The sequence below is a fragment of the Camelus dromedarius genome, chromosome 20 (assembly GCF_036321535.1).
Source record: "Camelus dromedarius isolate mCamDro1 chromosome 20, mCamDro1.pat, whole genome shotgun sequence".
In the NCBI taxonomy this organism is placed as follows: Eukaryota; Metazoa; Chordata; class Mammalia; order Artiodactyla; family Camelidae; genus Camelus; species Camelus dromedarius.
In genome coordinates, this window is record NC_087455.1 from 37135600 (window position 1) to 37160758 (window position 25159).

General features: G+C 38.3%; 2 protein-coding genes across 4 annotated transcripts in view; both read right to left on the minus strand.

Annotated features, from left to right (window-relative positions):
* The window catches only part of LRRC69 (leucine rich repeat containing 69), a 73400-nt gene extending 68899 nt beyond the window's left edge, over nucleotides 1–4501 (minus strand). For both annotated transcript variants that reach the window (XM_031439298.2, XM_010975993.3), the window contains exon 1: nucleotides 4319–4501. In XM_031439298.2, the coding sequence (XP_031295158.1) occupies nucleotides 4319–4501 (183 nt within the window). The remainder of the gene's footprint in view (nucleotides 1–4318) is intronic.
* Nucleotides 4502–9048: 4547 nt separating this feature from the next.
* Nucleotides 9049–24964, minus strand: OTUD6B (OTU deubiquitinase 6B). Of its 2 annotated transcripts, XM_010975991.3 has the most exons (7): nucleotides 24803–24964; nucleotides 24027–24178; nucleotides 21639–21719; nucleotides 16248–16560; nucleotides 14549–14610; nucleotides 12161–12267; nucleotides 9049–11382 (listed from the first exon to the last, which is right to left on the minus strand). In XM_010975991.3, exons 1-7 carry the CDS (start codon nucleotides 24882–24884, stop codon nucleotides 11298–11300), a joined length of 882 nt encoding a protein of 293 aa, XP_010974293.1. In that variant the 5' UTR covers nucleotides 24885–24964; the 3' UTR covers nucleotides 9049–11297. The 2 variants fall into 2 exon arrangements, with proteins under 2 accessions (XP_010974293.1, XP_010974294.1); XM_010975992.3 differs by lacking the exons at nucleotides 21639–21719; nucleotides 24027–24178; nucleotides 24803–24964 and adding an exon at nucleotides 18829–18964.
* Nucleotides 24965–25159: the final 195 nt, after the last annotated feature.

The window sequence follows — 25159 nt, forward strand, 5'->3', positions numbered from 1 at the left end:
GGCTGATTTACCTACGGGGGACCTTTGTTCTTAGATGCTGCCATAATCATGACAGCACTGTGTTTGACTAAGTTGGACTTTGAAAATGGCTTACATCCCCTTCCACTCAAGTTGTCATTCGATGGTTTACTAAGTGCCAGGCACTGAGGACAAGACAAGGGCTCCACCCTCATGAGTTATAATCAAGTGCTTCTTTGAAAACTGTTGGTATCCCAGAACTTCATTAGTCCCAGGCTAAATGCATTCACCATAAATTATAGGCCATTAACCCATTTTTTTTCATGTCATTAGAAGTGATTGGAAATTTCCGGTTTCATCAGTCAAATTAGCAAAGGAAAAAAAAAAGAGATAGGATCTATATTCTCTAAAGAATCTCCTCCCATTTTATCATCGTTGCTAGTTAGACCATAAACGTAAAGATAGTCATAACAGCAACCACGATTTATTGAAAATTTCCCATGCCAGGCATTGAGCTTTACATATAACATTTAATGTAAGTCCCAGCATGAAGATAAAGACGTTGTTTTTTTCATGCCTGTATCCTTGGGACCAGCATGCACACAAGAAATATTTGTCCAAAGAACGGATTTACGTAAACAAATGGAGAGCAGGAACAATCCATGTAGTGTTCACACCTGCCATATTTAGGCAACCCAGTTTTTGTTTTTAGAAACTATAAATTGAACACTGTCAGTTTCACACTAAGTCTATAGAATGATAAGGCAATAGGGCTAAAAGCCACCTCAAAAGAGACCTCATTTCATACATGTATTCACTGGTTGAGTGATCTTGACGAGCAACTTAACTTCTTCCCGAACCATAAATTTTATGAACCGTTTGAGAATAATAATAATGACTTCCTTGAAAATGAACACAGACTGGCTCTCAATAAATGTGGACGTTGCTGCCTATTTGATACATTTTGTGGTATTACTTTTGTTTTTGGAACTTAAAAAAAGTAACAAGACTGTTTTAAGACTGTGCATTCTGTGGAAAATATGACCATAAAAATCAGTCTATTAGGGCAGCCTCTGCTTCCCGGGATGGTAAAAGAAAGGCCAGTCCAAATGGCAAGCACAGCATAGACCAAAAAAAAAACATGTGATACGGAAATAGCTTCAGTTATTGTTAATAAAAGTACAGCCTGAAGCAACACAAGAAAGAATTCAAACTAGCTTTCGAAAAAACGCATTCAGGGATTTTATAGAAAATCGTTCGAAGAGAGTTAGTATGATCTTTGAACTATGACGGGAGCATCGCCAAACTGTGAAGCCCACAAGGAAGGGCACTCAGCGAGGTTTCAGCTGGCGCTGCGGGCCTTCTCTGCTTCTGTCTCTCAGCGCTCACCACTGCCTTACACTCTGCTTGTCATCCTTGTCTGCTTCCCGTGTCTCTTCTGACTAGGACATAAGCTCCATGAAGGCAAGGATTTCCATCTTTTTTTTTTTTTCAGTTGCCAAATCACCTGAGACACGATGGTCCTCGATACTCAGGTGTGGCTTTGACTAAATGAAGGCAGAGACGGAAGCCCAGTGAGAGTAAATGCCTTATATGTAGCTGGTAAGTGGCTGAACCAGCTGTAAAGGGTGCATCCAGGACGTCAGTCACTCACCCAGGGCTCTTGGCAGCTAAACTCTTCTCTCTTTTCTGAAAGCGTTATCTGCCATTTCTATTAGCAGCAGTGAGAATGAGCAGTATTTCTGAACTGTGTAAATGTTCTCTATCCATTGTTGAGGGTTTCTAGTACATTTAATTCCAGCCGCTTCTAGAACTCCCCTTATAAAGGGGAAATCGATTTTTTTTCAAAACTGGAGACTCCATATGAAAAAAACTGCTAGTTCATAGCAGCCAAACAATAATGCCATTAGCCTGAATCTGACTTGTAAAGCACTTTAAAGACAGACCACAAGAACCCCAGTTTGTAATCAATTGAATTCTTCTTTAAAAGTGAAATGTTATTTCTTCTTTAAAAGTAAGTGCCGAACTGAGCCAACTCCCTATTTCAGGAAATTGACAGTAAACAAACAAACTGTCAAAATTCAGAGTCTCTCCTAAGTGAATAGCAGAAGGATGAGGAGGAAAGTAATTGGGGAACAAGAAGAAAAAGTGACGATCAGACTCTTGGGCTTTTTTTATCCTGAGGAAATATATTTTACAGTCTGTAATTTTTTTTTTTTAACTGAACAACTATTAATCAAACAGGAGAGAAGAAAATACGTGTTTTCAGATATGCTAGAGTTCAAAAAACTTAATTACCACATACCTAGACTAGAGTGATCTCTGGAGACTTATTCCTACCAAATTAGTGAGTAAGTCGAAAAAAGAGAAGAAATATGGTTGCAGGAAACAATGGGTCCAATTCAGGAGAGCCGCAAAGGGATGGCCGGGCTGACGGTACCCAGCACAGCTAGTGATCAGCTTAAACTGGGGCAGGAAGATGGAGGCTCTTGGAGGCAAGTCACTCAAGGAAAAAGCACATTAGATAAATACGTAACATGATCAATATTAAAATAAAATCAGGCCATGATAAAGGCAAAAGGCACAAGAATAAATGAAAGACAATTAGAAACTCCAAGGGAACAAAAATGGTATCTGAGGAAGAAAGTATAATCATAATACATTAATTGGCTCCATGTAAATGATGTTTACTTATTTTTTTTATTAATGGACTTTATTTTTTTAGAGCAGTTTCAGGTTCACAGCAGAATTGAGCAAAAAATACAGCCCTCCCCACCCACACATATATACTCCCCCACCCTCAACATCCCTCATCAGTGTGGGATATTTACTTATTAACAGTATACATTTTAGAAGTTTAGAATCCTCCAAGAGGCAAAGATTTAATCATGGCTGTGACTGAACACAATATAAATGCTATACATCTCATAAAAGAAGTTTATAATTTGGGAAGGGGGAGAGAGAACAGAGCCGAAGGTAAACCACAGATGCTAACGTTCCCATCTTACCAAGTGGGGGGTAAAAAGACACTCTAGCTGATGAAGAAGAAACCGTGGTGTAATAATAATAAACTTAAAAGATAACTATGGAGAAACTGAACATATTTAATATAATTATATTTGGAAGATGAAGAAGAGGGGTATCTAAAATGGACAAATCAAGAAAACAGAAGAATTAAAAGCGGTTATATATGGAGATCAGAATTGCAGGTGGAGGGAGTGGAACAGAAGAGATGCTTTTTATTATAAACCTTTTATAGTATTTGATTTTCTTAAAACAATGCACTGTTACTTTCATGGAAACAAAGTTCAAGCGGAGGGGGAGAACCAGCTCTTGGCTCAGTGAAATCCCAAATTCTTTTGCATAAAAACTCCTTTGTCCCGTTAGAAAAGTCCAGATCTTTGTTGTTCTGTACTTAAACATGCACTTTTAAGTTACTATTAAAGGGGGAGTTTTGAGTATTACTCTGTTTCTTAGAGAGACATGCTCACAGATTGCAAACTCAAATAATTTTGTAAACCTGAAAGGGAATGAGGTAGGTGAAGTTATGTAGGAAAATAGAGGGTTTGGGGGTTTTTTTTGGTAAGTCTGAACTCGAAACTAATGAACTTTAATGAACTACCATGACTTGGCTGGTTAGAGGTTCTTTCTTTTTCAGTGCTGGTGGCAGTTTAGGAGCAAATAAAAAGAAAACTGCAAAGTTAATATCGCTTGCCTGCTCCCAACCTCAAGATTCTAGCAGCTGGGGTTTCACATTATTCAGCAGAAATGTTTAACACAAGCATCTGGGATTCATTCGTGTCAACTGTTGCTCTTTAAGAAGGATATTCTTTATTTAAAATACTAACCTTCTTTTAAAGACTACTTCAGAAGAAATGAATGCCCTCTCCTTCCCATTTCCTTGCCAACGCTCCCTTTCAAAGTTCAGCCTGCTCTAGGAAATTGAAAAGGAACCCCCTTCTTACATCTGAAACTTCCCTTCGTTCCATATGCAGAAGCTTCAGGATGGTCCCCAGGGTGAACAGCATCTCCGGGACCCTCAAACCCACTTCCAGATGGAGCCCCCAAGGTAAGCAAGCAGATCCAAGCTCCCAACCCCTTTCCAGATGATGGCCTCCAGAGAGATGAGTGTGGCAGAGACCTACCCCTCACTCCAGACATGGGCCACGAGCACAGGAGTAAGTCGAGACATCGTCTCCCCTCACATGTGAAATTCACTAAGGGAGAAAGCACTGTGATGTCCCTCCAGCCACCGTCCGCAGTGAGTCTCCGGGGAGCTCAGCCTCCAGGGGTTGAAGCCTCATTGTTTCCTCACCACCTATTTCCCATCCTCAATCAAAAAAGTTCCACTGGTCCTCACCTGGGTCAAGGCGCTTATCTCTGGGCACACGTAGGGGATTAGGTTATTCTGAAGGCGCAGTGTCTTCAGCCCAGGCAGGTTTCCTAACACTGAGGGCATCTTTGTCATCTTCTTTCCGTTTAAGGTGACAATTTTAGTGCTTTTACCACCCTGCAGTGCTCTTATTAACAACTTTTCAGCCATGGGCTCAGAAGAGAAATAGGTTCCTTATTAGGTATCTTTAGAACTTCTGACTGAAGAGTTGGTGTGTCATGGAAACAGCACCATTCTGAGATCTACCATGTTGAAGGTGGGAGGCGTCGGGTAGTTTCCTCTGTAAAAGGGAGGGAGGGAACATAGCTGGTTCCAGGTTTGGGGCAGGAAATGTACAAGATGAGCCTAGAACATTTTATGCCAGAGACATGGAAGTTATCGAGGAACAATGAGATCACATCAAAAGGACACAGAAGCCACTGCTAGGGGCTCCCCCTGGTCTAAAATGGGAAAAGTCGTGGATCAGAAGGAATGATGAGTGGAAACATCAATACACTAATATCAAAGAGTTCAGAATGCTATTATAAAAATAAAAGAAGCTCATTGATTACTTTGGGACTTGCTAGGGAACCAACTCATAAAACTGAAAATCGATAAAGGAAAAAAAAGGAAGCATTTATTTGGCTTTTCCAGTACAAACTGCATTTTGGTGTAACCTAATAAACTTCTTACTCATAAAAAAATGGAAGCCAGTAAATGAGGAAGAAAAAATAGATTCAGAAAAATCGCCATTTTTGTAAATCCTAGTGAAATAATAGACATATGCAAAGATCATAATTGGATGCTAAAAGCATTAGATGAGAGGTCGATGAGGAAATGTGTAAGTAAGAAATCAGGCAAGTAACCTGCTGATCAATTTTAGCATCATTAAAATTGAGACAGTCACTTACTGTTTTTCAGTCTCATAATGTGATGCAATAAAAATTACACATCGCCACCTATGGAATATTCTTGTCTGAAAATTGACTCAAAGGCTAATCATGCTTCCAGATCTAACTAACATTTACAGAAAAGTTGAGGACCAGAGAACAAGCTACTTTAATCTCAGGTAAGCAGTCAGCCAAATCCAGAACATGGGAAATTCTACGGGGCAAATGACACAATGTTTAACCAACAAGTCAAAGTCATTAATAAAAAGGAGGGGAAACTGTCACGAAATAAATGAGACTAAAGACAAACAACCGCCGAAGTGCAATCTGTGAATCTTGTTTGGATCTTGACTTGAATAAAAATATTGTGAGTCAATTGAGGAAATGTGACCTTGGAATGGGTATTAGATGATAGGAACTGGTAATTCTGTTACATGTAATAATGACGCAATAGTCGTATTTCTTTTTTAATGTATCTAAAGTTTAGAAATGGAGGTGAAAAAGCAGTCTTGAATTTTCTTTAAAATAATCAGGGCACAAAAAGGTGGAAGAAACAGATCAAACAAGATTGACTTAAACACTGGTAATTATTGATGCTCACTAAGTACATGGGGTTCATTAGACTATTCCTGGTTTTTTTGGTATATATTTGGAAATTTCCAAATGAAGGATTAAGACAAAGACAAAAGAGGAAGGAGGAGATGAAGCCAATGATACTGATTAGAACTCCATTGGGCCCGCTATGAGGCTTGGAAGCATTTAGACTAACATATATAGCACATTTAGATTGTTGATTTCCAAAAACATGAATACTATAAAATGTATTCTGGTATTCTGCATTGCAAGTATTAAGAACACAATTCAATCTTCCTTTGTAATTCACAAATCATTTTATTAGTTCATTCAACAAAGATTTAGGAGTACCTACTGTGTGCTCAACACGGTTCCAGGCACTGGGGATAGAGGAGTGAATTAAAAAGACAAAATTCCCTCTTCTCAGTGAAATTACATTCTGGTAGCAGAAGGAAAACAAACAAGATACATAAGTAAACTTAGTATGTTAGATGGTGTTAGGTGCTAAGAAAAAAAATAAGCAGGTGAAGAAGCTAGGGAGGTCCACCTATGTTGCTGCAAATGGCATTATTCTTTTTTATAGCTGAGTAGTATTCCATTGTATAAGTATACCACACCCTTAGAGTCTACAGGAAAGGTAAAAATGTAAATAAGTCATTAATTCATTTAATATTTTTTCTAGTTTTACTAAGATCCAGTTGGCATAGAATATTAGTTTAAGGTATACAATATAATGATTTGATATATGTGTATATTGCAAAGTGATTACAAAAATCAAATATTTATGAAGCGCCCATTACATGATAGGTACCATTATAACATTGAGGCACTGGGGAAATAGTAATGAACAAGATAGGTCATTTGGCTCATGAAGCCCACATTTCAATATAATAAATGCTAATTTAAATAAATCCACAAAGCAACAAAGAACTTGATTTGAGGTTCAAGGAAGATTTCCTGCTGTTGACTGCTCAGGCCAGTCATAGTGGATTTAAAAGGACTAACTAGCGGATGAAATAATGTGAGGGAGGGAAAGTAAATAAAGGAGCATGAAAAAATGTTCACGGCATGAAATACACAGGGCCATGGGGGATATAAATTATTCTAGTGCGTGAGTCTCAAGAAAGGAGTGATGGGAGTTGATGCTGGAGAGGTATGTAGGACCATGCATTAAGGACCTCCCTTAAATGCCACAATAAGGAATGCGGGCTTCATCCTACAGCAATGGGGAGCCAGTGGAAGGTTTAGGTCAGGAAGACAGTAGCCAGATGAGAAGAGATTTATGGGAGTAAGACTGGAGGCAGGGACAATTACGAGGCTTGTGTACTACTCTAGGTGAGACAGAAAAAGGGACAGAGAGGAAATGACAGTGCATAACATAGGTAAGATTATTTCTAGAACCTGATCTCTAGTACCTCAGATGGGGTAGACCATAATTCAGGATACCAAAAGGTGAAGATCTTGATTTAAATGCCTACATGAGGCTGTACAGAAGAGAACGTGACTGCCTTTACTGAGCACGTACTATGTGTCAGGCAGTGTGCTAACTCTTTATGTAAGTGGACTTATTCAGTCCTCACAGAAGGCAGGGGTTGGTATTTTAAGAAAAATCAGGAGAAAGAGTATAAGTCATCCCTGTTCAGAAAATGATAAATGCAGCAGCCTTGCAGAAAGGTGATCATTTGCTTCAGTAAGGCATTCTAGTCATCCTGATTATACAGAAATAAGACAACTATAAACTTTCTCCTGGTCAGTATATTACTAGTTTTTCATATTCTTATGGTCTGTATACTTGTTTTTGAGGACCTATTTTTTTAGGTTCATTAAAATCAGATTGTCCTAATTGACACATGAAGGTAAATAAACTGGAACACACTAGCAGAATTCTAAGTCACTGTCTCTTCTTTTTCTTTTTTAATGTTTTAAATTATTATTTTTATTTATTTATTGTGGGGGTAGTAATTAGGTTATTTATTTATTTGCTGATGGAGGTACTGGGGATTGAAACCAGGACCTTGCGCGTGCTAAGTGCACACTAAGCTATACCCTCCCCTCATCTCTTTCTATTGCTCGTGGTCCTTTAGCCTAATTAAACGCCTGTCATATACCATCCTCTCAATTGATCTTACGACTATCAACAAACATGAAGCACTTAATATATAGGCCAAGCAATGTGCTAGGTATTTTAGTAGTAATCAGCAAGTTCTCGTTTCTAAGCACTTAAAAGACTAAGCGAAAATAATAACAATAATAAACAACTAAATATAAAAAACTAGTTGTAAGTGGATAGTTACTAGGAAGCAACATGCATGAACTGGGATACCCAACCCAGCCCAGTGGGGGAGAAGTCTGGTCAGCGCTATTTAAGCTGAGACCAGGAGGACTAAACCAGGTGAAGAAGGCTGTACCCAACTCCGAATGTCAGTTCAAAGACTTTCAGGTAGAAGGGAGCAATGGTGGGATAAAGAGTAAGAATTGACACTTCCCAAAACTTACTTTGGTTTTATTTTTATTTTTTTTCCCTTAGCAGAGAAGCTCAGGCATATTTATTTACTATTTACTACCCAGTTTCCCCATAACAAGCATTTCTCCACTTATTTAGCTCCTTAAGAAAAACGTGATTTGATTTTTATCCTGCATACATAAAGACTGCTTCTCCCACTTTTTTTTTTTAATTGAGTTATAGTCTGTTTACAATGTTGTGTCAATTTCTGGTGTACAGCACCTAAAACACACTTTTAAAAATTAGAAACCCTGTGAGTTCTGCTGTTTCCAGAAGATGGAAAAAGATACATTTTAAACAAGACTTAGAAGAATCAATCTTTGTAAAAACACAGACAGAAAAACCGCTCTCATTTGTCAATAAAAGTAAAAACAGTACGAAATTACCAATTAAATTATCAGAAAAACAAATGACTTGCTCCTTCAGCTAATACATGATAACCTGTACCAAGACAATGTATTAACAAGTATGTGCCAGGATTAATTTGCACAAAATTCCTTCTGTTTCACATTCTTGCACACGAATTCACTTTTCCTTTCTTCTTGAACACTCATGAGTCTTAGATATTTTAATTAATTTGCCCTTTATTATTCTAAAATAATAAAATATAATTATAAACATTTAGAATCTGTGATTGTATTATTTTCAATTATATGAGGACTAATAAAGGCTGAATAAAATTCTAAAACAAAATGAGCTTTCTCTATTTCTAAATTCTAAAATTAAAGAATAACGGTTTGAACAAATGTTGATTTAATTCATTCACCTTTTATTTTTCTTTTAGCAAACAGATAATTTGAGCAAAATTATATTGCTCACTTTCGTTACACACATTCTCTTTTGTTTAACACAAGTTGTAAACATATTTAAGGGATAAAATTTTTGGCTAAAGACATATTGCAGAACTCTGACATAAACTTTTCTGAGTTAGGACAAAAGGAAGCTTATGAAACTTCCATAAGACACCAGCATCACACAGGAGACTCACTGAGTATATGCTGCTTCTATATACAGCAGAAATCAGTATATCTGCCATTTTTTAAAGATTTTAAGTTACAACTAAAATAATTTTTATCTCAAGTCTTATGAAAGAACAGAAGCTGACCATACAAATCTTGTTCATAATTATATTGGCCATTTAAAAAATAAAAAATACACTTACAATCAAGAAAATTCCACTCATCCTGCTAGAAAAAAAAAATAGCTACCAATAAGTTATTTCAGAATACTTTAAATAATAGATGTAATTCATAACAACTAGATTCAGATTCCATTGTGTCTTGTTTTATTACTTCTTAATGCTTATCTTTTAATTTTAAATTCAAAATAAAGCCAAGCTGCTTAGTATGTCATAATTTCACTCTTTTATAAATTTCAGACCCCCAAAAAATTCCTATCAAGGATTACAAAACAAGCAGCATTCAGAATATACTTTGTTTGGCAGGCAGAATGGTTCTTAATCTCTGGAAGTCGAATACCCACGTGTAGTCCTTACTTGCTCTAGCTTAACCACAACTGCTCCCCCCAGCTTCCCACACTGTCACCTGCTGGGCATGTGATACTGACACCCCATTTTTAATATTATAAAACCCAATATTTACTTATAAAAATTAGTCATATTCATGGAGAAAAAAATTCAAATATTATAAACTTGATGCAAAATCTTACCAGTTATTTCTTACTTGAGAAAACCAGATCAAACCAAAAAGGTCTCATCTTTATAACACCTCCTTACGTAACAAATTATCAGACACGTTTGTATATATGGGTACTGTCTTCTTAGAATACTGTTAGAAGCAACATAAAATCTGAGCTAGACAAGTCATTCAACTGAAAAACACTGTACTGATTTTACTGTGCAGTCTTGGTTCCCAAACAGTGGCTTTCAGCTCTGTCCATATAAATAACATAAAAATTCTCAGATATGTGAGACAATACCCTCACGTATTTGAGGAAAGGTGGTATGAATAAGGCTAACAAAATCAAAGGTAACAGAGGCTTTCTTCTACAGAGTGAAGCAAAAAGAGAGATCTTGCAAGACAAACTGGAAAAGAGGAAGAATGTGAAGTAGATTTGGCCTGCTATTCCTTCGATTTGGACAAGTCAAAGAGTAAGAGAGGCCAAGAACTATTTCTTAGCAGAAGAGGTTGCAAGGAAAGAGAAGCAGCTGAGTAGTGACAGAGAAAACACAACTCAGAATATAAAAATGTACGGTTATGACGATAATAAAAAGATGATGGTACAAGCATTCTGAAGTTTAAGAAACAGTGAAGAGTGACAAATGAATCAGAAAGGCAGTAATCTGCTGGGTCTTTTTAAGTTATACACAAATAAAAGACTTCTCTGTAATTCTTCAGGCATTTAAATCTGACTAGGAACACGTATATACCAATGGTTTGTCTCATTTCTTAAAACTTAGCAACTGATTCCCATCTGAGTAAGTATTTTAAAATTCTTTATTAAAGCAAGCTTCTTAGCTGCCCTTAATGGGGTTATATAAAAAGATTCACAGCATTAATCCCATCAACACCAAGGTTACTGCAGTCAAGTTCACTTACAAGCATTAATTACATTCGCTATCACCGTCAACGCGTTACTGTAATGTCCATGAGGCTGAGTCACTTCATTTCTTCAAGAAAAATTACATTGACAGAGTTACTGAAAGCTTTCAGTAAGAGAGAGAAAAAAATTTAATTTATTTCAACACAGAACAGAATGTTCAGGATCCTATATTAATAAAAATATCAGCACACGGGGTACCATTGTGGCCTATAAATGATGTTCTCCGCAAGGGACTTACAAATGTTTTTTAAAACACCACTAAGGGGACATGGGTTAAAGTTCGTCTCCGACACATTTTTTTAAAAACCTGTTAGTAGCTTTGCCATAAAACTAGTTTAAGGTAGCTGTGTTTTCCAGAAACATTTAGAACAATCCAACGCTTGGCATGAATACTCAGATCAGCACACTGTACAAAAACCCAACTTCAACATTTTATAGACTAGCTGCAGTTTCCAGCAGCTGTGTGCACCAGCCGTGTAACAGAATTGTAGTGTTCTCCTAAGCCGTACGCATGTCTCATGTATCTGGAATGAAAAAAGGAGGAATGAGTACTTTAGACAAAAGTAACTCATTGCACATAAATGTTTATTCTGTATATAAAACCAAGTAGTACTCTGAATTAATCAAACTCCCCACGGATATCTATCGTTCAGTAGACTTAATTGACATATTACTTAAAAGTTCAACACCATTTGCGAAGCATCAGCAGTCAGTGAGATCTGGTTCAGTAACTCTGTCTGCTGAGTGAAACAGTCACTGGAGTGAAAAAGGAAAGACCGAGATGCTGAGTGCTCCACAAGCTTAAATTTTTACCTAAACCCAAGCCATTAACGACTGCCGTAGCAGGTTTAGCTAATAAACACTAAAGCCAACGGCAAACTGTCCATGCTGGGTTCCAGAGGACTCTCGATCACATAAAATATTGTGCAATTACGAAGGAGAAGTCTCTAAGGAATAAACGATCAAGCCACATGAATGTATTTCAGCTTTTACACTTGTTGAAACTTTTTAACATTATTAATGTCACACCAGAGCAACATAAAAACTAACCCTGAAATTCTGTAACCATTAGAAATGACTTTATTCTCAACTCATACCAAAGAATAAGTCACTAGAGGTTTCAACAACTAACTAACTCACGTATTTTGACAATGTTCTAATTCTGTCACTGCCTTTAACATAAAATAAGCATAATTAATCCTGCTGAAGATAGATTTATCAACATATAAAACCTAAAATCTTTTCATAATCCTCTGTCTTAATTATGAAAAATATTAACAGTAGGAATTTCTAGATACTTACACAAGTATTAATGGCTTTTTGGGATATTCTTCACCAACTACAATGGGAGGAGAATCTGCCTGTATTATCTCTATTGGTGTTCGTAAGATGTGAGACAGGGCTCTTAGCTATAGAAAAGAAAGTGTAAAACCAAAAAAAAAAAAAAAAAAAAAAATATTAGTAAGGAAAATGAAGAGGTAAACCTTATTCAAATCATAATCTACTGAGTTTATGAATGAAGAGGGCAACCAGTCAGAGTGTGGACCTGCTCTCGTCCCTTAATGTACACCAGGAACCTGGCATACAGTGGGCACTTAATACATATTTGTTGAAGAAAGAAAGAAATATAATATTTATAAAATCAAATGCGTAAGTGCTTTGGAAATATTTATGCCCAGGTTAGTGACGCAAGGGGTGGGGAAACCGGTTCATTCTCTTAGGCTCTCTACTTTTAAAGATGCCTTGAAAATTTCCATAATAAAAGTTTTTAAAATTATTGTTACCAGACCAAATCAATCATACTTTGGGAGAGGCTGGGGGAAGGAGTGGGGGAGCAGGGAAGAATAGGCGGCTTATTTTTTTTTAAAGCTTTTCAAATGATTCTAATGTACTCATGTTGAGAAAAACTGCTCCATAATTTTCAAGGTATGAGTAGAATGAGTTAGGTTATGAACTGTACTATCCTTTCATGGAATTTCCATCTGATTAATACACAGTTTTAAGTTCATACCACATGATATAAAATTAGAGCTCAAAGTCGGCTGAGTAATAGGTACTAATGAATACTGGTGGTAACGTGTTTTTAGACTTACTCTGACCTGGCACTTTCAGGGCTCTACGTGTTATCAGCTCATTCAGTCCTCACAGTAACCTTACGGGAGAGGTCCTACTGTGCCACATTCTGGAGCCCAGAATTACGGGCAGAGAAAACTTAAGAGACATCAAGCACAAAGAAAGAAAATGACCTGCAACTGAACTGAGAAGTATGACTCAGGGCCTAAGCTCAGAAACAAACCAAACCCTCAACAGTTTTCAGTCACCATGCCCTGATCTGTGTATTTGCCCCATTATAAGAAGATTCTGTCTAGAATATGGTCCCTTTCGGAAATTTTAAACAAAGGTAAGAAATTACTTCAGGAATATGAAAAAGGTTCTGTGCTGCACAGTAGCAAATTTAGTCCCATGTTCTAGCTTGTAAAATGTTCCTTTGAGGCACTTTTTCTTACACGTAAAACACTATTTTTTAAAAGTTAACATGGAATGGAGGGTGCAAAACCAGCTCTGGAAATTTTACCATCCCATCTAAGTCTTCAGAAATCGTACAAAGAATTATTTACCATTAATAATTTAAATTTACCCCACTGTGAAAACAGCAACTCTTATTTCAAATGAATTCACAAACCACTTATGAGAAAATGTCCGTCAAAAGATGTTTTAAAAGGTTTTTCTCAATTTAAAGAGTTGCTTAGGTTTCTAGTACTCATATTAATTTGTGATTCTTATCAAAGGCTTAAACATCTTTAATTACTCCTACTATGAAAACTTTCTGAGTTTCAGAGACCCAGGAGAGGCATGCAAAGCAAATGGACACAGTTCCCTCTGGTGGCTCAGAAGAGGCACAAATATATCACTGCTGAGAAAGACTTTGAAGAAGCATTCATGTCATATCTTCAAACAACATAATCCTTGAAGCGAAATACTCAGAGCCACAAACTACTTAAGATGACTAATCATCGTTACACAATAATATTAATAATACTGCTAGATTCACCCATCTGGCACTTCAGTTTGCAAATTTCTGTGCATATACCGTTGGCCTTCTTTATTATCCACAAACGGCCTACTATGCACACATAGGGGCTTTACTATCCCCATTCAGTAATTAGGAAACTCGAGCTCAGGAGGTTGGCTGACACCCCCAACGTCACAAAACTGAGAAGCAGAAGGAAAAAGCAGACCCAACCCCAGGACTTTCATCCTGTCCCCTGACGTTCTAATCGTACCCCAGGCTACTTCATCACCACTTGGACCACTTAGGTGTTTTGTTTATTTTGCTTTAATGAAAGAAAGTTACCAATAAGATAAAATCCTCACTTTCCTAAGTTCATAAAATCAAACACACAGCCAATAGCAGCATCATAGATGGAAACACACAGACGCAGCACTGTCCTCCCCAACTCACAGAACAAACACTGGGCCATTTAAAATGAACTAGTGCGTCCGTTACCAAAGCTACATGCTTAAAGGCCTAAGAAAATCAACTCCCAATTTGAATGCTTTATCAGTAGAGAAAAAGGAAATAATAAAGAAAAGGAATCTTCAAAGAGAAATTTGGATCATCTGAAAAATATGAAGGGATTTAGAAATAATTTAACCACCCACAATCACTACGAATAATGACCAACTTACCTCAAGCTGGCCTCCCCATGCGGCTGTGTTTACAGTATCATCACAGTACTTTCCAAACTCTTCTGCAGAGAACAGGCCAGAATACAGCACTTAATAACTTTGATAACTCATGGTACATCCATCTATAGCTCCCACAATTCCTGAGGAAACCGCCCACGTATGAACTTCCTCCTCCTCTACTAGCTGCACTCACCTGAATTTAAGCCATTTCCCAAATCCAAACTTAACTCACTCCAACATCCCATCCAGGAGCAAACAATTCACTTCCCTCTCCCTCAGCCTGAGGCCCCGAAACCTTACCTACGTAACAAGCCTGCCTCTCTCTTTATCCAAGCATGGGACCCCCCAGAATTGCCACCAATTTCACTATCTTGACATATATTTTAAAGCTCAGCTCTCCATCTGAAGGAATATGGTGAAAGACTAAGAAAAATGTATCCTCTGTAAAACCGGGTTCAGCGCTAAGATCCGACAAGAAACGTGAGAGGACAATCAGGGTAAAAGCACAAGTGAGCTGAAACTCCTTTCCCAGTGACAGCAACAGACCGTGCCTCCACCTGACTTTGGACAGGTCTGCTTCACGTGCATCAGTACCAGGTCTAGCCAAAGCTGGGCCTCCCAGCTTAGTCCTGAGGAGGTCTGAGACCCAGTCGCAGGGTGCGAGGGCACGTCTCGAGCATACACACTCCGACACAGAGAGTTAAAATGGGCAGCCCACACCCCTTCTGTTTAGAGGAAGGGGAGAGAGTCACAGGGGCACTTAAGAGAAAGCACGCCCTGTTCGTCTGTCTCACGCACTGTCCAGTCTCCCCCGAGCGCGGAGGAGGGCCTGGAACAGTCCTCGGCACACCGCGGCCTTCAGTAAATACTGGCCGAATGCACGAAGATAATGAAGCGTTCTTGTCTTTTTCTCTGATGCAGCATGCTCAGTTGCTGCCTCCTCTCTGCTGCCCCACAACCAGCAAAGGTGGAGACTCCGTTAAACAGAAGTCAGCGCTGGGCTTCTGTCTTGAGCCCGCCCTGGCGTCAGGCCCGCTCTCTGGGGACGCCGCCGCATGCCGCTGACTCTCAGGGGCTAACCTGCTCCCTTACTCCCTCTCTTTCAGAACCTTTCCCAGATCTTTGACTTGCTCTCTCCTTCATTTGCTAGCTGTGCATTTTTTTTTACTTTCCCATGAATATTTCATCTTAATAATCAAAGGTATTGTAGAGAGTAAGGCAGGTTATTAACTCTTTTGTTTTGGGTTCTGCAAAGTCAGATTTTGCTTGAGCATTATGGCTTACTGGGAACAAAACTGAATCTCCCAAAGCAGAGGACGAAAGGAGGCATTAGTCTTCCTAATCATTCCCTACTTACGATCTTCAGGCCCTGGACTTCCAGATACTAGTCAAAACTTAACTCTGTGAAATACGAACTTATTACTATGTTTTTTAAATAATAATGACTCCTATTCCTATTTGTATCTTATATAAAAGATTAATATATTTTAACTACAAAGTTGCTAAGTACTTAAAAGATCTAGCAGCTATTCAATGTGCTAGCAGTTATTAATATTATAGAAAATAATTTTGCCTAAATTTTGATTTTTCCCCCCATAAGGACTCTTCAGGTTTTTCTTATTCTCTGCTCCTGGAAGTACTTTAATGAACAACTACCACAACCACAACAGCAACAAGACACAGTAAAGAAACAAATTACCTGGAGTATATACCTCTCCTGTGTTAGGGTTTGTTAAAAACGGGAGGAAGTCCTCCACATGGCTGTGCATGTAGTCGGCAGTTCGGCTCCTCAGGGCAGCCACAGTCAGGGTGCAGTCCCTTTCTTTCAGCTGGTCTTCAATGGCTCTGTACATACAGTGGCCATCAGATGGAATCTGTTTAATTTCCAACTGCCTTGCTGCCAATATTTGAGCAAGTTTTTCGCTTTCTACGTGTCTAGCTCCTGTTAAATTCTCAACTTCAGCTTCAGCTATCCTTTCTTCCCGTTCCTTTTCCAATGCAGCTTTTTTGTCCTATGAAGAGGAGAATGTAGGAAAGTTAATTTCTAATGATTAGGACTAATTTACATTTATTATGGGGAGAGAAATAGAAGATCCTCAGAAGTTTTTGCCGTTTTTCTCCCTTCCCCGACAGGCGCTATCATACTGATCACCACTTGTAGAATCTTCTATATTGTGAACTCCTTTAAAGGCAAACAGTATTTCTCATCTGTATGTACCCAGCACCTAGCTCTGTACTAGGACAAAAGAAAGCCCTCAAATTTTTCTTTGAAGTCTATTTAAAAACAGCCTAAATGTCCATTGACAGACGACTGGATAAAGAAGTTGTGGTATATTTATACAATGGAATACTATTCAGCCATAAAAACTGACAACATAACGCCATTTGCAGCAACATGGATGTCCCTGGAGAATGTCATTCTAAGTGATGTAAACCAGAAAGAGGAAGAAAAATAGCATATGAGATCGCTCATATGTGGAATCTTAAAAAAAAAAAAAAGAAAGAAAAAGACAAATGAACATAATACATAAAACAGAAACAGACTCATAGACATAGAATACAAACTTGTGGTTGACAGGGGGAGGGAGGTGGGAAGGGACAGACTGGGAGTTCAAAATTTGTAGATACTGACAGGTATATATAGAATAGATAAACAAGATTACACTGTATAGCACAGGGAAATATATACAAGATCTTGTGTTAGCTCACAGCGAAAAAAAATGTGACAATGAAGATATGTATGTTCATGTATAACTGAAAAATTGTGCTCACACTGGAAATTGTTACAACATTGTAAACTGACTATAACTCAAAAAAAAAAAAGAAACTACATGCCAAGTTTCTACAACTTTACTTACGGATTTCAAACTACCATTTTAGGACTGAGTTGTCCCAGGCCTTAAAGCAACATCATTAGCATAATAAGTCCAAGCTAATCCAAGCTTTTAAACTTAATCTCTCCACCAGCGAAGTCTTAATGTGCTAAATCACCAGCTTACCAGCAAGACATTAATATGCTAATATTTAGAAGGGTACAGAAACTCTCTTCCTCTAGCTTTAAAAAAAAATGTGTGCATACACACACACATTTAATTAAAATAAGAGACAAAAAACATTCTTCTCTATAAAAAAAATTACACATTAAGACTAAAGATCCCCTTAAGGACCACTGCCAATCCCAGTGCCTGCTCTACAAGTCTGGTGTGTATCCTTCTAGATTTTTCTTCCTATGCATTTTAATAAAATACAGACGTACTCATAGAAAACATATAGAGAAAAATATTTTAACAAAAGTGGTATTATATATTACATTCTACAATTCTCTTTCCTTATTCAAATGTCATTAAGAAATCTTCCCAAACCAGCATATGCAAGGATGGGGTGGGGAGAGGGCAATGAGAGGTTTGTGACTTGAAGGACAGATAGGAAGTAGGGTGGGAAGGTTGAGGAAAAAGAGAAAAAAATTCCTGACGGAATAGCAACGATCAAAAGCCAGAAAGCACTCTACATTTCATAGAAGAACACAGTTCATATAGCTAGCGTACCAGAGAAAAGTGTCAAGAGATGAGGTTGGGGACAAAGAAGATGGTACGTAGTTATTAACAGATATTAAGTTTATGCATACAGAGTTTTTAAAAAACAAAACTAGAAGGATATACACAAAATATTTACAGTACTTTTCTCTGGATGGCAGGATCACAAAGTCAGTTTTATTGTGTTTTGCGTGTGTACCTGCGTGTGTGTGTGCATCCTTCTAAGTCCCCACGGTACGCTTTACTTGCATACTGGGAGCAAATGCTTCTCAATTTAAGAGGATAAAAATAGTTAAAACTAAATTCTGTGGATCTTGACATTGGTAGCAAATCACAGTGAAGGATTTGGTAAACCAAGAAAAAGAAGGAAAAGGTAAAGAGTTTTATGTCCCTAGCTCTAACTTCCCCTTGGGGGCAGAAGATGTGAATGCAAAGGCAGATTCCAGTTTCACTTAATGCCACTTGCTTATACTACACGCTTGATGTGTGCCATGCCAGATAAACCAAAAGCGATTTCTAAGTTACCTGAATCCAAAGCAGTTATCATGCTCCTAATAAAACATAAACCTACTTAAGTTTTTTCTTCCCAACTGCAACCAAGCCAGAAGTTAACATAAAAAATTTAATTCACTGCATACCTACAACTTTGGATCACAGTCACATAAAAATCTTAAGACACAAGATGGCACTATTACTTTTTAAAAGACTAGGGAAAACATTTTCAGAGGGGAGAGGAAGGATAAGCACCTTGGGTATCATCTAATCCAAAACCCCTCACTTTCCTCTTCTGAGGAAACAGCACGCAGAAAGCTTTCCAAAGGCCATACAGCTGGTTAGAAGCAGAGCAGGGACCAAGGACAACACAGAGAGCTCCTTCTATCCAGGAACCTGAATCAGAATAAAAGGCGGCAGATGGGAGTTGGAGTTAATGATGTCATGTACTAGTTACGGAAGAGTGGAACTTTATACTGTCTGTAAAACCTTAATTTGAGCCTCTAAAATACTAATCCAATCATTTCATATTCCCCCCTCCCTCATGCTCTGCTTCAATATTACACAGCAATTGTGTTTCCTTTCCAGGGCACCAGGTGGGAAAGCCATTGGATTCTTCGCCCCACCATGTAGTTTTCCAATGGCATGAAGCACTTTCCTGTCTACATCCTCAGTGCTGGAGATAAAACGGCACCAATAAATTGTAATGGAAATGTATGTAAGATGAAAACAGCATGTACGTGTGAAAACACACTGTCAGCAAAGCTAAAGTCACGTTGGTGCACTTATATAACAAAAACAGCTCTGAAGAGGAATATTAAAAGCTGGTTCTAGGCCGGGGCTTGTATCAGACACGCAGTACGCCACGCAGACAACCTGGCCTCAGCTCCCCTATCTGTAAAATACAGAAACTGAACTAGATCTTATTCCAATTTTCAGATTTTGTATTTTTGGAACCCGGTTCTTCTAAATTCTACTCTGGGCTCTTTTCACTGTACTAATGAGCTTTCACTGAAGTTCTTTGAAGTAAATAAAATACTCCCTATGCTTTTCTAGGTTAAAGTTAAGAGATTTGCTCTGCAGTGTTCCAGTAATAAATCTTTATAAAGTTTTGTCATGTCTTTCTACCAGAGAGTTGTATCTCCTCCAAAGATAAGCATCATTAGTTAATTAGCTTTTCATTTCTTGGTGCCTTTCACACACACACAAAAAAAAAGAGGCGGGGAGAGGTTTGAAGTAAGTCTAATACCCAATTATCCACCCTGTTTTCAGGTTCCATTTCCTTAAGTACCATATAAACTTTCAGGTTTCTACTCCAGAGTCCTAATAATACAACAAAGCAATAAGAAACTCTGGGCATTACTTACAGGGTGTTTTCTCTAACGAGTGTTAAAGCAGCTGACTATAAAAGACACTACACTTTTTTTGAGGGCATAGCTGGGAAAGGTATGCATTTCAGCTATGCAGCATTTTGGAAGAAAAGTAACAAAACATTTGAGAAAGGTAAGGGAGTTTAATGTATTTTTGTTTTTGTTGCCTAAGGGTCCAGGTGGGATGAACACCTGTCTTTTGATAAAGACAGGAGGAAGTTATGTCCTTACGTTTTCCAGAATTAAACAGGTGCTACTCTAAGATACAGCGATTACTAAGTAGACGCAATTCCAACAGATATCTTGTTGTGCTTCTGCCAGGCAGAATTTCTGCCCTTCACCTGTGATCTGTAAAAGCTGGAAGACAATTCTAAGGCCATAACAAAAAGAATACATGAGTAGAGAGTTGAACTAGAAAACCTTCAAGATACCAGGATCTAAATTTCACAAGTCTATGAAATTCACAATTATAATAATTACTCAAGAATAAAATTTTATATTCGTATGAGAAATGTCTGACAATTTGTAACTTAAGGAACTTTCAAACAAATACTTATCTTAGGTTGAATTTTTTTAAAAGGCACACTATGCAGTACTTAACACAATGACAAGTACTATCATTTGGCGACCCAGGCCTTATGTTAGGGCTTTGGAAACAGTAAATTATTTAATATCCACAATAACTCTGTAAAGTAGGTATTATTTTTCCCCATTCTACACATTTGAAACTGAGGCTTAAAAAGGCTAAGAATCTTACCCAAAGCCACCACCATGAGTGACATTAAAGCCTCCATCTGACTGACAGCAAATTCCACGTTCTATTAAATTATGTACTACGAAATTATAAAATGCAAAGCTGGCTTAAAAAAAAACATCTAAATCCTAGAAAACATCACATGCTAATAAAACAATATTTGGGACTGAAAAGATTGAATTTCAACCTCTTGTCATTTTTCAAAGTGGAAAGGCCTTTACTCTCATTCCCATAACTTTGATATCATGATGTTTCCTCACGATGGTGCACAATTTCATCCCCACATTTGTTTCTGTGCACGTTGTTTCTCCTACTTCAATCATCCGATCCAAATAACTGCATTTCCTTCAAATACCAACTCTTTATTTAACATTTTGCACAACGAATTTTACCTTTTCAGTTTTCATCACAATTATATATATACTTAAATATATATACATACATATATACACTTAAATAATTCTGATAATTTTGTACACCTATATATCTTAACTTCTAGGGTCAAATACTTGTTTTATCACTTAATAACCTATTTTTTAACCAAAGCTGTACATCAAAATTATCTGGGCTCATACTCTTAAGATTCTGAATTACTGTACGGGACCACATAACTGTGAACAATACCCTCTGCACACCCCCTTTCTGGCCCCGCCCTCCTATGAGTACTGCAAACTGCACGTTATTTTATAACTGCCTTAGGCCTATTTTTTTCTCTATAAAAGGGGGCTAAGAAATCTACTTCCCAAGACTACTGTCAGCACTGATGAGATTTCACACTATCTATAAGCCTAGCATAGTATCTGGCAAATGGCAAGTACTTAACAAATGTTAGTTCAAGTCCTTTGGCAAGGGACTCTCATTTTTTTCCTACTCCCTCCCAGTACAACCCCTAAGACAGCACTGAGCACACAGCACCGACAAGTACTTGGTGACTTTCATACCCGTCTCTTTTGTGCTTTGGATATCCGAAGCGGCTGATTCTCAAGAACCAAGTTTGAAATATTACCAGCAACAGAATCTATCTGAAGGAAACAAAAAACATTAACAAGTTAATGAAAAATATTTTTATTACTCAAAGTATTAGATTATTAAATTATTACTGAAAGTCATACATATGTGTCATCCCACAACTTAAATCTGAAATAACAGTACTACATACAATACTAAATCATATGGTTTTTGTCTTTTTCCTCTAATTTTGTCTGGGGAATCTGTTGGATTCCCAAGAACTTTCCTTGTAGCTCTTCAGAGACAATGCTCATTCCTGCATGGTTTCCTTCCTTCTTAGAATATCCACTCCATTCATCTAAATACTTCCTGTAAGTGCCAGCTCGCTCAGCACTCCACCTTTCCCTTCTCTAACTGCTGCTAGGACATACAGAATACGTGGTCCTGTGCTGGCTGAGTTCTTAATGACTCTCACAACCTCAAATGTGACGCGAAAGGCCTTTCTCCATCTTAATTAGCCAGAACCTGATGGGCTTGCTTCTTTGTGACCCTGGTAACAAATAGAGCTTTTTCTATCCTTTCCCATCTACAATTTGAAAAACTACAAGGGGAAAATTTAATTTATAATTATCATTAAGATGTTACAACCAATCATCGAATGGCTATTATGTGTTTGCTGAAGAAAAAAGATGCCAGACTTAAAACCATCAGGATTGAGTAGCTAGTATTTTATTACTACAGCTGTAAGTTGAGCTAGTTTTTAGTTAGACACATACATGAAACATATAGAAGCCTCTAGTAACAATAGTCAGCAGTATCCAAGGCTACGGCCCAAATGATCAAAATATCAAAATCAAATTAAGACGTCAAAGACTGGTTATCAACTTTAGTGGAATTAGGATATTCTTAGCTTTTTCAGAGGAATCTGCTAAAATTTACAAACTGTCGTATTGACAACAGGCAAGATACAAAGAAGCATCTGGAAAAAAAAAAAAGACAAAGTAATGACCAAAGAATTCAGGTAACATTCAGGAAAAAAAAAAAAAAAACAGGCTTTAGTTTTTTTTTGTTTTTTTTTTAAATAATGGTTCAAAGTAAGGTGAGAGCTTGTATTTTAACAGTTGGACAATATGTAGCTTGACAATCAAACATTTTTGTCCTTGGAAACCTAGGAGAGAAATCTCAAAACTGAAAGGCCTGAGAAAGCAAACAAAGCTATTTCACTCATGGAAAAGACAGGGAGAAAATCAGGAATACCATGATTGTGATAACACAAACACTTCAAGCATCAGGCCTTGTTACTTCGAAATACAATAAGTTAAAAGGCACACAAGGCCAGGACCTTGATGACTGGCTGAAAACGTTAAAGAAAAGAAGACTATGTTTAACACAACAACCATTGCAAATTAGTGCAGACAGCTGTTTTCCCTGTCAACACAAGACCAAAAATGAACGGAATAAAATTTAATTTATTTATGGTAGGTAAAATTTTGCATAAACACGAGCACTTTCTAACTGGGTGTGAGGCTCTGGATTCTCTGATCTTTGATATCTAAAGCCCACGCAGTAAATTACCGCACTAGATAAAATTGTAACAGAATTCTCTATTCACATTCTGGAGTAAGATAGCTCTGATCTTGAATTCTGGCTTTGGTACTCTTATTAACTGTTAAAAATTCAAAACAAAGTTTTTAATCTCTCTGAGTCTGTTTCCCACTTGAACAAATGGGATTATCTACCCTTACATCAGAGGTAATACTTCACAGTGTTTTGTTGTGAGAATTATATGATGCATGTAATATGTTAAACAAAGTGTGCAGCATACAATACATTGTGCATGGCTACAATGAAGTAAATATTACTTAAAAATGATGAGTTAACGTGCTCCAGTTTACCTAAGAAACATGAGTAAATCAACATTCATTACAAGTTGCTCATAAATCACTTTTAAAGCTTAAAGATGATTTCACATTTGTTATCCCATTTGATTCTAAACAGCAGGAGTATTTGAATCATATGATATGTGGAGAAATGTATGCTCAAGATTAAATTTGCCCAGAGTACAATTCTAATTTAATGGCACTTCTGAGACTAGAAGATTGGTCTTCCAACTTTCATTTGGTGAAGCTTCCTCTAGTCCATTTTATCATCCGTTCATCTTTGGAGCAAGCAAATGGTTACAAAACTGGACTTTCTTTGCTGATCTCTCAAAAAACACACACCACCATGTAAATCTGGTCAGAAAAATATCAGTGGTGATACATGAGCATGACTGAGTGACTTCTTTCCCTCCAATTTTATGACTTTACATAGTAGCAGTTTAATAGAAGTGGACAATTGTTTTCAAATGCGTATACAAAGAGAAACATTATTTGACATACTTTATTCTCCTTAGAAGTCAGCTTCAATTGCTCCAGCTCCTCTCTATGTTTCTGTTCCATTTCTGCTTCTAATTTAGCAACATCTTCGGTGAGTTGCTTCCTCCTTTTTTTGTCATTCTTGGGAACAGCATTCTTCATACCCTGAATTTTTGCTGAAAAGCCACCAAAATGATTAAGTCAAAACCCCAGGGATTAAGAATCAGAAACGGTAACAGTAAGGGAATGGTAAAAGGAGAAAGGTATACAAAAAGGAATTATGAAAGCAAGAAGAGTAATTACATAACAATTACAGAGAGCCCAGACAAAGCTGAGATTCCCATCTCCCCCCACCCCCCAAAAAAATCCGTGAGTTTGTTCGGTGTGGTAGGAAGAAAAAGAGTAAAAAATGACTCAAATTTTTAAATCTTTCAAGTATCCCTTCCGAGTCCTCAAAATTGAGATATTTCAAAATGCGCCTCTTAGGGCCAAGTGTCGGTAACGAGGGCAGAGCAGGAAAGGGGTCTGGGTCCAAGTGCCGACTTGTAGGAGTTCCCAGACACGCGCGCACCCGAGCGGCGGCGCGGCGTAAGGGGAACGCAGCGGCCCTGAGGAAAGGGGGCTTCTGAAGGTCTGGGGGCTTCTGGGACCCAGCACAGGCGGGAGGGAAGAGACCACTGGCTACTTGGGAGAAGCCTAGGAGAATCAAGATCAGAAGCCCCTCAACATTCCCCAAAACCAACCCGCCACGCGCCCTTCCCTGGGTCCCCGCGACTTCTAGGGTCCCGTTCGCCTGTCACCTTGCAACTCCTTCTTCTCTTTGCGATGCCTCCTCACCAGCTGCTCCTCCTCATCAAGCTCCTCCGCCGAGACCGCCTCCATGTCGACCAGGTAGCCCAGCACACGCGCTGAAAAAAACCAGCACGCCCCGGCGAATAGCCACCTTGCACCCCTCACCTTTCCCCCTGGGCGTGATTGGCCGCGGCTGGGACCCAGCCCCGCCTTCAAGGCGGTACCGGACCTAAGGCGAGCCAATGGAGCGAGGACGAGGAGGGACGGAGTATTGCGCGTGCGCACTCCCGTGACCCGCGCTGGTGGGGCGGGGCGGGGCGGGGTGGGGCGGGGTGGGGCGGGGCCGCGGGGGCGGAGCGGCGCGG